At 39.7% G+C, this 15920-nt stretch overlaps 1 protein-coding gene across 3 annotated transcripts in view; it reads right to left on the minus strand.

Annotated features, from left to right (window-relative positions):
- Window positions 1-366: 366 nt before the first annotated feature.
- Window positions 367-15920, minus strand: part of LOC128646101 (uncharacterized) — a 91751-nt gene continuing 76197 nt past the window's right edge. For 2 of the 3 annotated variants that reach the window (XM_053699544.1, XM_053699545.1), the window contains 2 exons: window positions 5581-5658; window positions 367-966 (listed from right to left, as the gene is read on the minus strand). In XM_053699544.1, coding sequence (XP_053555519.1) covers window positions 905-966; window positions 5581-5658 — 140 coding nt within the window. In that variant the 3' untranslated portion in view covers window positions 367-904. The remainder of the gene's footprint in view (window positions 967-5580; window positions 5659-15920) is intronic. The other variant, XM_053699546.1, reaches the window with a different exon arrangement.

Below are 15920 nucleotides of genomic sequence, written 5' to 3' on the forward strand. Positions count from 1 at the left end.
GGCAGTTTGCAGAGGCTTAGATACAAGGTAATCACAGAGGTAAAAAGTATATTATTATAACTGTGTTGGTTATGCAAAACTGGGGAATGGGTAATAAAGGGATTATCTACATTTTTTAAACAACAAATTTTGGTGTTTGCCATCTCTTTAAGGACGTATACCTAAATATTGAAAATTAATCAGTTTTATAATTAGCCTTCTGTTAAATTTTAGGTGCAAAAGTCATATCAGTTTCTTTCATGAATCTTAGTGATTTCTTCCAAACGAATAGTAGTGTTGGCATTTTTTTTTTTTTATTTTTTTTTTTTTATTTTTTTTTTTAATTAGTAGTAAAGAAAACGTGCAAATATAAAACACACCGACAAATTGTGTAAAACAAGGATTTTATTTGCTTCTCACTTAGAAAAACAAAAGACAAATTTCTAAATACAATACTTAAACTTTTCTGCCAGAGGTACTAGCACTGCATTTCATACCCAAATGTAGCTAGCCCCTCTGGCTTTGTAAAGATACATCAATAAAATTAAAAAAAAAATTAAAAAAAAAAAAAAAAAAAAAAAAAGAAGAGGCCATCCTTGAGACTATAAAATTTTCCTACAGGAATGTGGTTTTTTTTTTTTTTTTGAGCACTATGCACTTCACTATGACAAAGGGCCCAGTTCCCTAAAACTCTAGTCTGGCAAAATTATCTAAAAAGTCTCTCAAAGAATTTTAGAAAGGCAATTTTTAGCTTGAGAGACATTTAACGTTCTATCCAGGGTGCTGGATTTGAAGGAGAGACACACATTACAATATACTGTAAAAAAAAAAAAAAAATGCGTGATTTCTCTCCATGGCGGCGAGTTTTTGGTAATCGGGCCAATAGTGAGCATAATACATCTTGGACGGATGAAGTGTTCAGTCCTTAACTGAGCAATGGTTTCGGCTTTGATGACCAATGATGCTGCGACTGATTTCCTGGAACAGCTGGCAAGAAAAAAAAAAAAAAAAGTCAGACCAGCAAATATACATTTTCTTACGGCTTATTTAGCATTTACATTTCTAACTGCTACAGCTGAAAATAGTTCTGAATCACATCCAGTTACTCATAGGATGGAATGCAGGATTTAAAGACAATAAAAATGATCACAAAAGGTGTAGCAAATAATGTAGATATGGTTTAAAAAAAAAAAAAAAAAAGGAAAACATATCAAAAATACATAGCGGATTATATAACTCACTCAAAGTATAAGATTATCTGAAATCAGTATTGTGCGTCTTGAAATAAATATTAATTTAAGAAAATTCAGACTTCGAGCCTAATTTCTCTTTTTTCTATAATGCCTACACAATAGCTCAATCCTTAAAAATAGCACCTGAGTGGCAACACAAAAATGCAGACTAGCCATGTGTTTAGTGAAGGGTTTCGCAACAGCGCTAGTGTGCTGCGACCTGACATACATTTTTGCTGCCACACCCTTGCCGTGAACAGCCTTCCACCCAGTATTCCTTGCGTGTGTAGCGCCAGTCACTTTACATTAATAAGTCTGACATGTTAAACTACTTCCCACTGACACCAATGAAAAAAAAAAAAAAAGAAAAAACATTAAATAATAAATATTAAAGTAGTTGACATTCATTTCTATAATTAATACTGAATTTTTGCCCATGCCAGTTTTCTTTATGTTATTTCAGTCATATACTTTCAAATCATGCCCAGTTTGCTTTTTGTGCCATTTATGGGAATTTATTCAATCATGTTAATGCAGTTTACTTTCATTTGGAAGCATACAGTTAAAAGAGAAAACTCCCACTACTTTATTGGTACACAGTGACATGTCTCATAAGCATTGTATTTCATCCAGGAAAAACAAAATTTATGCTTACCTGATAAATTTCTATCTTTCAGGGCATGGAGAGTCCACAACGTCATTCCAATTACTAGTGGAATATTCAACTCCTGGCCAGCAGGAGGAGGCAAAGAGCACCCCAGCAACTCTTAAGTGTAACTTCCCTTACCCATAATCCCCAGTCCTTCAGCCGAAGGAAAATGGAAAAAGAAGAAACACAAAAAGGTGCCTGAGCTTTACTCAAAAAAACTGCTGAATTATAATAAAAAATAAATAAAATTAAAAAAAGGGAGGGCGGTGTCGTGGACTCTCCATGCCCAGAAATAAATACATTTATCAGGTAAGCATACATTTTGTTTTCTTTCCTATGGGCATAGAGAGTCCACAACATCATTCTAATTACTAGTGGGGACCAATACCCAAGCTAGAGGACACGGAATGAACAGGGAGGGAGAACAAGGCAGGAGGACCTAAACAGAAGGCACCAACGCTTGAAGAACCTTTCTCCCAAAAGAAGCCTCAGCCGAGGCAAAAGTATCAAATTTGTAGAATTTGGAAAAAAAGTATGCAAAGAGGACCATGTTGCCGCCTTGCAAATCTGTTCCACAAAAGCTTAATTTTTGAAAGCCCAAGATGAGGAGACAGCCCTAGTGGAATGAGCCGGAATTCTCTCAGGAGGCTGCTGTGCAGCAGTCTCGTAAGCAAAACGAATCACACTTCTTAAACAGAGGGAAAGAGTAGAAGTGGCCTTCTGACCCTTACGCTTTCCAGAGAAAACAACAAACAGGGCAGAAGATTGCAGAAAATCCTTAGTAGCTTGTAAGTAAAATTTTAGAGCACACAACATCCAAGTTATTCAAAAGACGTTCCTTATGAGAAGGATTAGGACAGAAAGGAGGAACAAACATTTCCTGATTAATGTTTCGATCCGACACCACCTTAGGGATAAACCCCAATTTAGTATGAAGGACCACTGTATTTGCATGAAAAATAAAAATACGGGCAATCACACTGCAGAGCTGAAAGCTCAGAAACTCTGCGAGCGGAAGAAATAACAAGGAGAAACAATCTTCCAAGATAACAATTTTATATTAACATTATGCATTGGCTGCTGCAAAACTTTAAGAACTAGGTTAAGGCTACAAGGAGGAGCAACAGGTTTAAACACAGGCCTGATTCTGACCAGGGCCTAAACAAAAGCTTGAACATCTAGTAATTCTGCCAGACGTTTGTGCAAAAAAAAAAAAAAAAAAAAAAAAAAAGTCCCACTGGGACCCTACCTTGTTTCGTTAACATTACATTCACATATCAAAATAAAATGAAACAATCTTACCGGAGTCTACACCGTGAAAAAGGAACACGGCCCTTCAAGTGTGACAGATAGTAGCCTCACTTCTGACATGGACTTGAGTGAAGAAAGGTAGGCAGCGAAACTCGTCAACGCTGATTACCAAAGGAGCTGTTAATATGAGTCGGGATGGGTTCGCAGGAAAACTCTCCCTGCATCTCCGGACTCTAACTTTCATCCATGCTCTCACTGAGAGGCTGACAGGATTACTTAAAACTCCAGTCCCATTGCGAAGAGTACTGCCCTCCATAAGAGACTATCTCGAACTTCTGTACACTTCTCTGCCAACCTCCTGTGATGAAAGGCAAAGAATGACTGGGGGGGGGGGGGGTATTTAAGTCTTTGGCTGGGGTGTCTTTGCCTCCTCCTGGTGGCCAGGTTCTGTATTTTCCAAAAGTAATGAATGCAGCTGTGGACTCTTCCTTTTTTTTTTAAAGCAGAAAACATCAGAAGATTGAGAATCAAAAACTCTAGTTTAGAAGACATCTTGGGGTAGGCAGCAACCGAAGGTTCAGAGTCGTCCAAAGTAGCTAGAACCTCTTTCGGTAGTAAGTGGAGGTGTTCAAGCTTAAAATCTAAAATGAACCTCTTCAGACTCTAAAGGTTTCTCCGACAGTGTCAGAGTCTGAAATTTCACCTTTAGAAGCTACTGAAGTATTCTACTCAGACAGTTGAGAAAGGTTGACCAGCGCAGATTTAGAGGGGTCAGAAGCCTTACTAGCGGACAAATGTTTAAATTTCCTCTTACACTTACCCGATGAAGGGAAAGCCGACGATACTGCAGAAGTAATCTGAGCTGCAAAATCCCCAGGTAAATAAACACCCCCAGGTGGTTGAGAAGACACAGAAGGCAGAGTATGGGAAACTAAGGCCTGGGCCGTTTGAGGAGAAAGCAGAGGCATGTCACACACAGCATTATCCTGAGAGACATTTGGCTCAGAAGGGAGTAATTTGTCTTTAAATTTATAAGTTTTAGATAAGCATGAGGAACAATAATTGCATTGGTAAAACAATTTTAGCCTCTAAACATAGTAAACATTTATCAACAGACATACTGATCTAATTCTGAATCCATAAATACAGAATTCAGCGTTTAAATAATAATGTAAAAGAAAATAAATCTTTAAATTTTATTAGAATTTTAGAGAGCAATAAAAAGATCCTTCAAAATCAACCTCAGATTGCCTATAGCTCCTACCGGAACAGGACTGACAATCCACTAGCGAGAGGAAACTAAACCTTCCTGTAAGGGATCTTCTCTTCTTAGCCAGAACGATCCGTTGATGAAAGAAATTACAAAAACTTAGATCTGACAGAGCTCCACAATGCGATACACTTCAACGCAATGCAAGCTCACCAAGATCCGCTCCTATATACCGGAAGTGCGTGCGTCACGTGAACGGATTGAAAAACTAATTGTGCCACTTGAAAAAGCGTGAAAAAGCAAACAGCTCACAGTTTTGACCCATTATATAAATAAGCCTCTCTCTCTGTATTCACCTGCATCTAAATAAGTCAGTCACATGAATACACTAATAAATTGTCCTGCATTCCGCTAATTTAATCAGAATGCTGCGTCACTTAGGGATATGAGTCCCCCAGCCAAATAACGTATCACACAACACCTTTAACCCATACAGTGTCATATCCTCCAAAGAATGTATCCTTAACTAATAAGGATAGCTATGTCCCAATATGTGCCATAATCTGTCCAAAATAAGTATCCTTAATTAAAAATGAATATCTATGTCCCAATTTGGATCCGTATGAGGATTAACCTCTTAAGTGCAGCTGTCCTTCAATACCTAGAAGGCAAAGGCACTTACCTTAGATCCAGCTGCAGGACAGATGCTGCTACATAGTTATGACAAGCACTTCGCTCCCTGTCATGGACCTGTAGGGAAAGAAAGAACAGAGTAACTAACTCTGGCTTTCTACAAAGGGGTAGCAAAATGTTAAAAGTAAAGACTACCTCGTCGCCTTTTAACATGGACACAGTTAGACCCCAATCCTTGCTTGCAGAGAAAAGTACCCATAAAAGGATTAAATATCTTCTGACACCAACTTTGCACACCCTTCCTTGACACAGGCAAAGAATGACAGGGGATTATGGGTAAGGGAAGTTACACTTAACAGTTTTGCTGGGGTGCTCTTTGCCACCTCCTGCTGGCCAGGAGTTGAATATCCCACTAGTAATTGGAATGACGTTGTGGACTCTCAATACCATAGGAAAGAAATCAGTTTTACAAAAAAATAAATATGAATACAATGTGCTTTTAAACATAAGACATAAAATTGCTTCCTTGGAATCTCCAAAGAAAGAATTTAAATACATAGTCCACAATGCCCTTGGGATACCATACTCACTTAACAGTCTGGCTCCCTGAACATCTATCCACTTACCAGCTCCCACACCAGCGGCTGACCGGGAGAGATGCAAGTGAGAGGACTGGGGGGGGCCCCAACTTCCCTCTGCAGATTCTACAAGAAATTGGGAGAGGAGAGCAAATAAGCTACATACATAGTGGATAGATGTGCATGGCATATTTTATGCTTGACAGACACAGTAAGCAAAATACACAACTCATGCAACCCAGTTGAAAAACACAACTAACTACAAAATGTTTTATCAAGGATTTTTAAAGCTACAAAAATACTTCAGAGATAAATTACAACTTTATATGGGTGACAAAGCCTCATTTTAGTACTTACATATGGTAAATTCTGCTCAAAACAAACAAATACTGTAAAAAGGCTGCACTGGTTGTGAAATCACAGCAATGAAGTGGTGGTACAGAAAATCTTTCCTTCAGGATCATTTTTCCTGGATCAATCCCATAGTACAGATATTTGTTAGATCATCTTAAAATGTATCCCCTCCAAAGAACTACAAACATTTAATTGATTTATTACCAGTTATGTGATAAGTTTTCAATTTGCCTTAAAATTGCTCCTGCTGAAGTATGAATCATATAGCATAATGAAACGGTCTGAGGACTGAGAAACGCGTTGCTGGATTGTTTTTATGCATGTGTTTTAAATAAACATTATTACTACTTGCTGCCTTTCTTTGAGCACTTTAACTTTGGATTGACATCTGGGTTGTATGGATCTAATCGTATGCTGACTGGTGTGCAGGGATTGAATAAACAGACAGTGTCCTTTGGCTCTTATACGAGAGGAGAGTTTGCCGGGCAACTGAGAGGATTCGGCCTGCCTAGTGTGCACTACGTTTAGTGCAATATATCCTGCATCTTGTGCACTTTATTTCCACAGAATTATGCTATGTGGCGCCTTCTCCATTTCTTTTTAGGATCAATCTGATGTGGATGGCCTGACACCTGAGAAGAGCTGCCTTTTTTTGGTTTACCATTTCGAATCACTGGTTCTAATCTGGAGAGATATATATATATATATATATATATATATATATATATATATATATATATATATATATATATATATATATATATATATATATATATATATATATATATATATATATATATATATATATATATATATATATATATATATATATATATATACACACATATATACACACATATATATCTATATCTATATATACACACATACATACATATACACACACACACTTATATATCCAGGTGGCCCTCGTTTTAAAACGGTTCAATTCACACCGTTTCAGAATAACAACCTTTTTTCCCAGTCATGTGACTGCTATTGAAAAGCATTGAGAAGCAGTGCATTTATTAAAATAGCCAGTAGGTGGAGCGGTCCGCTTGTATTGCAGCAAAGCCAAGCAAGCTGAAATTAATCAGTTTAACCAGAACTGAGCTATCGAGCAGATTTCAAAGGAACAAGATCTTCCTGTCTATAAATCAGTGCAGATTGGAATGCATAGAAAGAACTGTTTGCAGAAAAATGCAGGTGAAGTCTGTGTTGTGATTATTTTATTAGGTTTATAATGCTGTTTAGCAAATGTTTTTGTTCATTTAACTTAGTTTAATTACATATTCTGTGTTGTGTGATTATTTTATTAGGTTTATAATGCTGTTTAGCATTTAAAGTCTTAATTTCAAAGCTTTAAAAATAATGTATTAGGTGTTACTTATGACAATTTTGAGAGGGGCCTTGAACCCATCTCCCTTACTTCCCATTGACTTACATTATAAACAGGGTTTCAATTTACAACCATTCCTTCAGGAACCTAACCCCGGCGTAATCTGAGGGCTGCGCCTGTTTATATATATATATATATATATATATATATAATGCATGTTGTGCAATATATTTGTGCAGCATACTTGTATCAAATTACATATGTATCCAAAATATAAATTATTCACAACTGTTGCAACTTTGTGATTTAGATTGAAAATTACTTTGCCCCCATCTACACCTACTAGTGTTTTGTGATATTAATATAACAGCATTAGTTATGCAAAACTGGGGAATGGGTAATAAAAACAATTTATGCTTACCTGATAAATTTATTTCTCTTGTAGTGTATCCAGGTAAGCATAAATTATGTTTTCTCTTGTTAAGTGTATCCAGTCCACGGATCATCCATTACTTGTGGGATACCAATACCAAAGCTAAAGTACACGGATGATGGGAGGGACAAGGCAGGAACTTAAACGGAAGGAACCACTGCCTGTAGCACCTTTCTCCCAAAAACAGCCTCCGAAGAAGCAAAAGTATCAAATTTGTAAAATTTGGAAAAAGTATGAAGCGAAGACCAAGTCGCAGCCTTGCAAATCTGTTCAACAGAGGCCTCATTTTTAAAGGCCCAGGTGGAAGCCACAGCTCTAGTGGAATGAGCTGTAATCCTTTCAGGAGGCTGCTGTCCAGCAGTCTCATAGGCTAAACGGATTATACTCCGAAGCCAAAAAGAAAGAGGTTGCCGAGGCCTTTTGACCTCTCCTCTGTCCAGAGTAAACGACAAACAGGTTAGATGTTTGGCAAAAATCTTTAGTAGCCTGTAAGTAAAACTTCAGGGCACGGACTACGTCTAGATTATGCAAAAGACGTTCCTTCTTTGAAGAAGGATTAGGACATAATGATGGAACAACAATCTCTTGATTGATATTCTTGTTAGAAACCACCTTAAGTAAAAACCCAGGTTTTGTACACAGAACAACTTTATCTGAACGAAAAATCAGATAAGGAGAATCACAATGTAAGGCAGATAACTCAGACTCTTCGAGCCGAGGAAATAGCCATCAGAAAAAGAACTTTCCATGAAAGAAGTTTGATATCAATAGAATGAAGGGGTTCAAACGGAACCCCTTGAAGAACTTTAAGAACCAAGTTTAAGCTCCATGGAGGAGCAACAGGTTTAAACACAGGCTTAATTCTAACTAAAGCCTGACAAAATGCCTGAACGTCTGGAACTTCTGCCAGACGTTTGTGTAAAAGAATAGACAGAGCAGAAATCTGTCCCTTTAAAGAACTAGCTGATAATCCTTTGTCCAAACCCTCTTGGAGGAAGGACAATATCTTAGGAATCCTAACCCTACTCCATGAGTAATTCTTGGATTCACACCAATGAAGATATTTTAGCCATATCTTGTGGTAAATGTTCCTGGCGACAGGCTTTTGTGCCTGTATTAAGGTATCAATTACTGACTCGGAGAAGCCACGCTTTGATAGGATCAAGCGTTCAATCTCCATGCAGTCAGTCTCAGAGAAAGTAGAATCGGATGATTGAAAGGACCTTGTATTAGAAGGTCTTGTCTCAGAGGCAGAGTCCATGGTGGAAAAGATGACATGTCCACTAGGTCTGCAAGCTCTCCGTCCTCAGGTTCTGCATATTGTGACGCAGTATCAGACATGGCTCTTACAGCATCTACGCGCTCTGTATCTCGTCTAACCCCAGAGCTATCGCGCTTGCCTCTCAATTCAGGCAATCTGGATAATACCTCTGACAGGGTATTATTCATGATTGCAGCCATGTCCTGCAAAGTAATCGCTATGGGCGTCCCTGATGTACTTGGCGCCATATTAGCGAGCATCCCTTGAACGGGAGGCGAAGGGTCCGACACGTGGGGAGAGTTAGTCGGCATAACTTCCCCCTCGACAGACCCCTCTGGTGACAATTCTTTTATAGATAAAGACTGATCTTTACTGTTTAAGGTGAAATCAATACATTTAGTACACATTCTCCTATGGGGCTCCACCATGGCTTTTAAACATAATGAACAAGTAGTTTCCTCTGTGTCAGACATGTTTATACAGACTAGCAATGAGACTAGCAAGCTTGGAAAACACTTTAAACCAAGTTAACAAGCAATATAAAAAAAAGTTACTGTGCCTTTAAGAGAAACAAATTGACAAAATTTGAAATAACAGTGAAAAAAGGCAGTTACACTAACAAAATTTTTACAGTGTATGTAACAAGTTAGCAGAGCATTGCACCCACTTGCAAATGGATGATTAACCCCTTAATACCAAAAACGGAATAATAAATGACAAAAACGTTTTTAAACACAGTCACAACAACTGCTACAGGTCTACTGTGGATGTTACCCTCCTCAAACACGACTTTTGAAGCCTTTTGAGCCCTTCAGAGATGTCCTGTATCATTCAGAAGGAAGCTGAGTGTCTAATTTTAGCTGCGCAGAAAAGCGTTAAAAAAGGCCCCTCCCACTCATTTTACAACAGTGGAAAGCCTCAGGAAACTGTTTCTAGGCAAAAATCAAGCCAGCCATGTGGAAAAAAACTAGGCCCCAATAATTTTTGTCACCCAACATATATAAAAACGATTAACATGCCAGCAAACGTTTTATATTACATACTCTTATAAAAGTGTATCTCTGTTAATAAGCCTGATACCAGTCGCTATTAAATCACTGCATTTAGGGTTAACTTACATTAATCCGGTATCAGCAGCATCTTTCTAGCAAATTCCATCCCTAGAAATATGTTAACTGTACATACCTTATTGCAGGAAAACCTGCACGCCATTCCCCCTCTGAAGTTACCTCACTCCTCAGAATATGTGAGAACGGCAGTGGATCTTAGTTACTTCTGCTAAGATCATAGAAATCATAGGCAGATTCTTCTTCTAATGCTGCCTGTGATAAAACAGTACACTCCGGTACCATTTAAAAACACAATTTATGCTTACCTGATAAATGTATTTCTCTTGTGGTGTATCCAGTCCACGGATCATCCATTACTTGTGGGATATTCTCATTCCCAACAGGAAGTTGCAAGAGGACACCCACAGCAGAGCTGTAATATAGCTCCTCCCCTAACTGTCATAGCCAGTCATTCGACCGAAAACAAGCCGAGAAAGGAGGAACCATAGGGTGTAGTGGTTACTGTAGTTTAAATTTAAAAATTACAGGGTGGGCCGTGGACTGGATACACCACAAGAGAAATAAATTTATCAGGTAAGCATAAATTGTGTTCTCTTGTAAGGTGTATCCAGTCCACGGATCATCCATTACTTGTGGGATACCAATTGTGACGAAACCAATCTCGCCACTGTACATTGGAGGGCCTGTTATGGAACATTCTTTGGGCTAGAGGTACATGGGCTTAAGGATACCCAGAGACTGCATGGAAATATGGAATTTTATATGCTGGACACCCCATGTACTTTCATAACTCTGTCTTATGTCTATGTCACCCTGTATCCATAAATACAGGATGGGTACAGGGTGTGAGTGCACCTTTTGGGAGCAATTGTGACTCTATAAACCAAGTGGGCATAAAAGACTTTATAGCTAATAAGAACTGTTCCTATATTCTCTAATAAGATGTATTCTATGTATGTTTCAGATCTGATTGTGTCTCAGGAGTCTGTCTGGGTAAACTGATTGTGTCCTTGTGTGATTATGTTAACTAGACTGCCCAACATCAGATTGTCTGAGTACTTAATATGTTAATATGTTTTACCTGTGAATAGACAATTGTTAGAGGTTTGATGCATTGTTCATATGTTTGCTTTACTGTTAAACCAATGCCCTTTGTAACCTAAAGCCAGGGTGTATAAATCTGTGTGCTGCCTTCAAATAAAGTAGTCATTCTGTTTAAACCTGAAAACTGGCTGGTTTGTGAATTGCTGATTCCCTATGCAGGACGTTGTTCCCTGGTATTAACCCTTGGTACACTGTGGGTACTGTAACATTGGTGGCAAGCGACGGGATTGTTCCCACAGCCAGAAGGACAGCTACAGGAGACACCATTCCCTGGATTTACAAGTTGGGGGCAACGCATGTCCCAGGTACAGCGACCCTAAAAGCAACAGAATGGAACCAGCAGTTTTATACGAGGAGGAGTACCTGGATGGCCGGGATGCATTAAGGAAAGGCATCTGGTACCAGGCCCTGGATAATGTGCAATACCAGCAGGGTAAGAGTCTCCCCAGTGAAGAGCAGCGGTTGCAGAAGCAAGTGGCCCTGCGGATGCCCTTCCTGGGAGAGCAGCCCCTGGAGGAATGGGTGAAGGAACTAGAGCACCGGGTATGGCAGGAGCTATGGCTGGAGGATGCCTACCAGGCGCTCTGGTGGTATATGGCACAGTGTATGCCCTGGACAGCTGAGCATGACAGGCCAGAGGGAGAGGAGTTTGATGGTCCTGGCTTGTTGTGGGAGTCCTTTGCAGAGCCTGACTTTGGGAGCCCTGCGCAGACCAGACTTCAGGACATTTTCTATGAGAGGGAGGCTGGGCATGACTGGGCTGACCCCCATGAGGTAGAGCAAGACCTGGCTCACTTGGCAGCCCTGGAGTGGGAACTGGAGCAGGACTACAGAGATCTCTTCCACTACATTGGGAGGGCTCAGCAGGACAGCAAGGTGGGAGACCCAGATCCAGACCCATTCAGCTGGGAGGATGTTGTGGAGATTTGCTGGGAAGGACCCCAGGTGGCCGGGGGAGATGGGACCGAGGTCTCTCCACCGGTCCTGCAGGGAATTGGGAGCCCAGACTCCATTCCCCAGCGGCAGCTTAACGCAACAGGGGGAGACAGTAAGCCCCACAACTGTGCAGATGGGACTGTGGTCTCTGCCCTTACAGCACAGGGGGTAGGGACAGCTGGTCCTGTCCCCCAGCAACAGGTCTGTTTAGCCAAAGGGGAGATGATCGGTCTCCCCCTCCAGCAGCACAGCTATGTATCCAAAGGGGAGACAGTCAGTCTCCCCCTCCAGCAACCAGGCTCCCACCAGGCTACTTCCAAGGTAGTGCTGGCACCCGGGCAGAGTACAGCTGGTCTCTGCCCACCTCGCAACCCACCAATTCAGCGTGCCAGTCCCCCACACAGCTGTGGTGAGGCACCTGGACATGGACAAGTTTTCCCCGTACTCAGGTGTAGTAACCATTTATTGTGGGTGGGCTGTACTACTAATTGTGTTTTATGGGTGGGTTGCTGGACTAACCAGGGCACTGACCGGCAGGAGGTCAGATACCCTGTTAGTCTGTTTGGAAAAGGGGAGAGATGTGACGAAACCAATCTCGCCACTGTACATTGGAGGGCCTGTTATGGAACATTCTTTGGGCTAGAGGTACATGGGCTTAAGGATACCCAGAGACTGCATGGAAATATGGAATTTTATATGCTGGACACCCCATGTACTTTCATAACTCTGTCTTATGTCTATGTCACCCTGTATCCATAAATACAGGATGGGTACAGGGTGTGAGTGCACCTTTTGGGAGCAATTGTGACTCTATAAACCAAGTGGGCATAAAAGACTTTATAGCTAATAAGAACTGTTCCTATATTCTCTAATAAGATGTATTCTATGTATGTTTCAGATCTGATTGTGTCTCAGGAGTCTGTCTGGGTAAACTGATTGTGTCCTTGTGTGATTATGTTAACTAGACTGCCCAACATCAGATTGTCAGTACTTAATATGTTAATCTGTTTTACCTCTGAATAGACAATTGTTAGAGGTTTGATGCATTGTTCATATGTTTGCTTTACTGTTAAACCAATGCCCTTTGTAACCTAAAGCCAGGGTGTATAAATCTGTGTGCTGCCTTCAAATAAAGTAGTCATTCTGTTTAAACCTGAAAACTGGCTGGTTTGTGAATTGCTGATTCCCTATGCAGGACGTTGTTCCCTGGTATTAACCTTTGGTATCCTGTTGGTACCGTAACACCAATACCAAAGCTAAAGTACACGGATGAAGGGAGGGACAAGGCAGGAACTTAAATGGAAGGAACCACTGCCTGTAAAACCCGTCTCCCAAATATAGCCTCCGAAGAAGCAAAAGTATCAAATTTGTAAAATTTTGAAAAAGTATGAAGCGAAGACCAAGTCGCCGCCTTGCAAATCTGTTCAACAGAAGCCTCATTTTTAAAGGCCCAAGTGGAAGCCACAGCTCTAGTGGAATGAGCTGTAATCCTTTCAGGAGGCTGCTGTCCAGCAGTCTCATAGGCTAAGCGGATTAAGCTTCTTAGCCAAAAAGAAAAAGAGGTTGCCAAAGCCTTTTGACCTCTCCTCTGTCTAGAGTAGACAACAAACAAAGCAGATGTTTGACGAAAATCTTTAGTAGCTTGTAAGTAAAACTTTAAAGCACAGACCACGTCCAGATTGTGTAACACAAGGATGGAACCACAATCTCTTGATTGATATTCTTGTTAGATACCACCTTAGGTAAGAACCCAGGTTTGGTACGCAGGACTACCTTATCCGTATGAACAATCAGATAAGGAGAATCACATTGTAAGGCAGATAGCTCAAAGACTCTACGAGCCGAGGAAATAGCTACCAAAAAAAAAAAAAAAAAAAAAACTTTCCAATATAAAAGTTTGATATCAATGGAATGAAGAGGTTCAAACGGAACTCCTTGAAGAACCTTAAGAACCAAGTTTAAGCTCCATGGTGGAGCAACAGGTTTAAACACAGGCTTGATTCAAACTAAAGCCTGACAAAATGCCTGAACGTCTGGAACATCTGCCAGACGCTAGTGCAAAAGAATAGACAGAGCAAAAATCTGTCCCTTTAAGAAACTAGCTGACAATCCTTTTTCCAAACCTTCTTGGAGAAAAGATAAAATCCTAGGAATCCTGACCTTACTCCATGAGTAACCCTTGGATTCTAATAGGCTAGCAGAGCATTGCATCCACTTGCAAATGGATGATTAACCCCTTAGTTCAAAAAACGGATCAAAAAAACTAAATTTACTTTTTTTTTTTTTAAACAGTCACAACCAAATGCCACAGCAAGCTGTGGTCCTACCCTCCCCAATAAACTACTTTGGAAAGCCTTTGAGCCCTTTAGAGATGTCCTATAGCATACAGGGGACTCCTGAGGGAAGCTGGATGTCACAGTTTGTAATTTTAACTACACCAACTGTAACTTTTATACTATAACAGTGGAAAGCCTCAGTAAAAACTGTTTCTAGTCAAAATTTAAGCCAGCCATGTGGAAAAAACTAGGCCCCAATAAAGTTTTATCACCAATGCATATATAAAAACGATTAAACATGCCAGCAAACGTTTTATATTGCAATATCATAAGGGTATTACCCCTGGGAGTAAGCATGATACCAGTCGTTATTAAATCACTGTATTCAGGCTTAACTTACATTAATCCGGTATCAGCAGCATTTTCTAGTGTTTTCCATCTCTAGAAAAAATTATAACTGCACATACCTGATAGCAGAATAAACTGCACGCCATTCTCTCGCTGAAGTTACCTCATCAGTGTAATCCCCTCAGACATATGTGAGAATAGCAATGGATCTTAGTTACAACCTGCTAAGATCATAGAAACCTCAGGCAGATTCTTCTTCTATTTACTGCCTGAGATAAAATAGCACAACTCCGGTACTATTTAAAAATAACAAACTTTTGATTGAAGAAAATAAACTAACTATATTTAACCACTCTCTCCTACAACATCCTAGCTTGTTGAGAGTTGCAAGAGAATGACTGGCTATGACAGTTAGGGGAGGAGCTATATTACCGCTCTGCTGTGGGTGTCCTTGCAACTTCCTGTTGGGAATGAGAATATCCCACATGTAATGGATGATCCGTGGACTGGATACACCTTACAAGAGAAATAAACTTTTGATTGAAGTTAAAAAAACAACTATAATACACCACTCTCCTCTTACTACGTCCATCTTTGTTGAGAGTTGCAAGAGAATGACTTGATATGGCAGTGAGGGGAGGAGCTATATAGCAGCTATGCTGTGGGTGATCCTCTTGCAACTTTCTGTTGGGAAGGAGAATATCCCACAAGTAATGGATGATCCGTGGACTGGATACACTTAACAAGAGAAAAGGGGATTATTTTTTTAAAATATAAAAATTATGGAGTAGACTGTAGCTTTAAATTTGCAGTATGTTCTCTTATATTTTCTGGTAAAGCTAAACAATAGAGATTAACACTGGCAGTGGCAAACTGTCTTCTAGAGACTCAAGTCCAGACTGGCTCCTCCAAATAAGCAAAGTGGTAAGTTTGTCCATTGAAAGACTATTGCAGCAAATAGAAATTTCAGAACAACATGTAATTACAAGGTGTCTACTGTCCCTTTAACCATAAAGTCACTACTTTTGGCAAGGTAGGAAAGAAGCAAAGATAATGCATTGGGCAGAGTTGCTAAAGCTAAATGTGTGAAATATACATTTATTATGTTATATAGCTTTGCTATACATTTACTTTTAACATAAATAGCTTCATCTGAAATAAATGGAGACAATACTAAATACAGTTTTACATTTGTCTTGAACTGGAGGGTTGATCACAATTTCTTCAGAAAAAAACAAAACAAAAACAAACTTAACTAATGATTATCAGA

This window comes from Bombina bombina, chromosome 1 (genome assembly GCF_027579735.1).
Source record: "Bombina bombina isolate aBomBom1 chromosome 1, aBomBom1.pri, whole genome shotgun sequence".
NCBI lineage: Eukaryota > Metazoa > Chordata > Amphibia > Anura > Bombinatoridae > Bombina > Bombina bombina.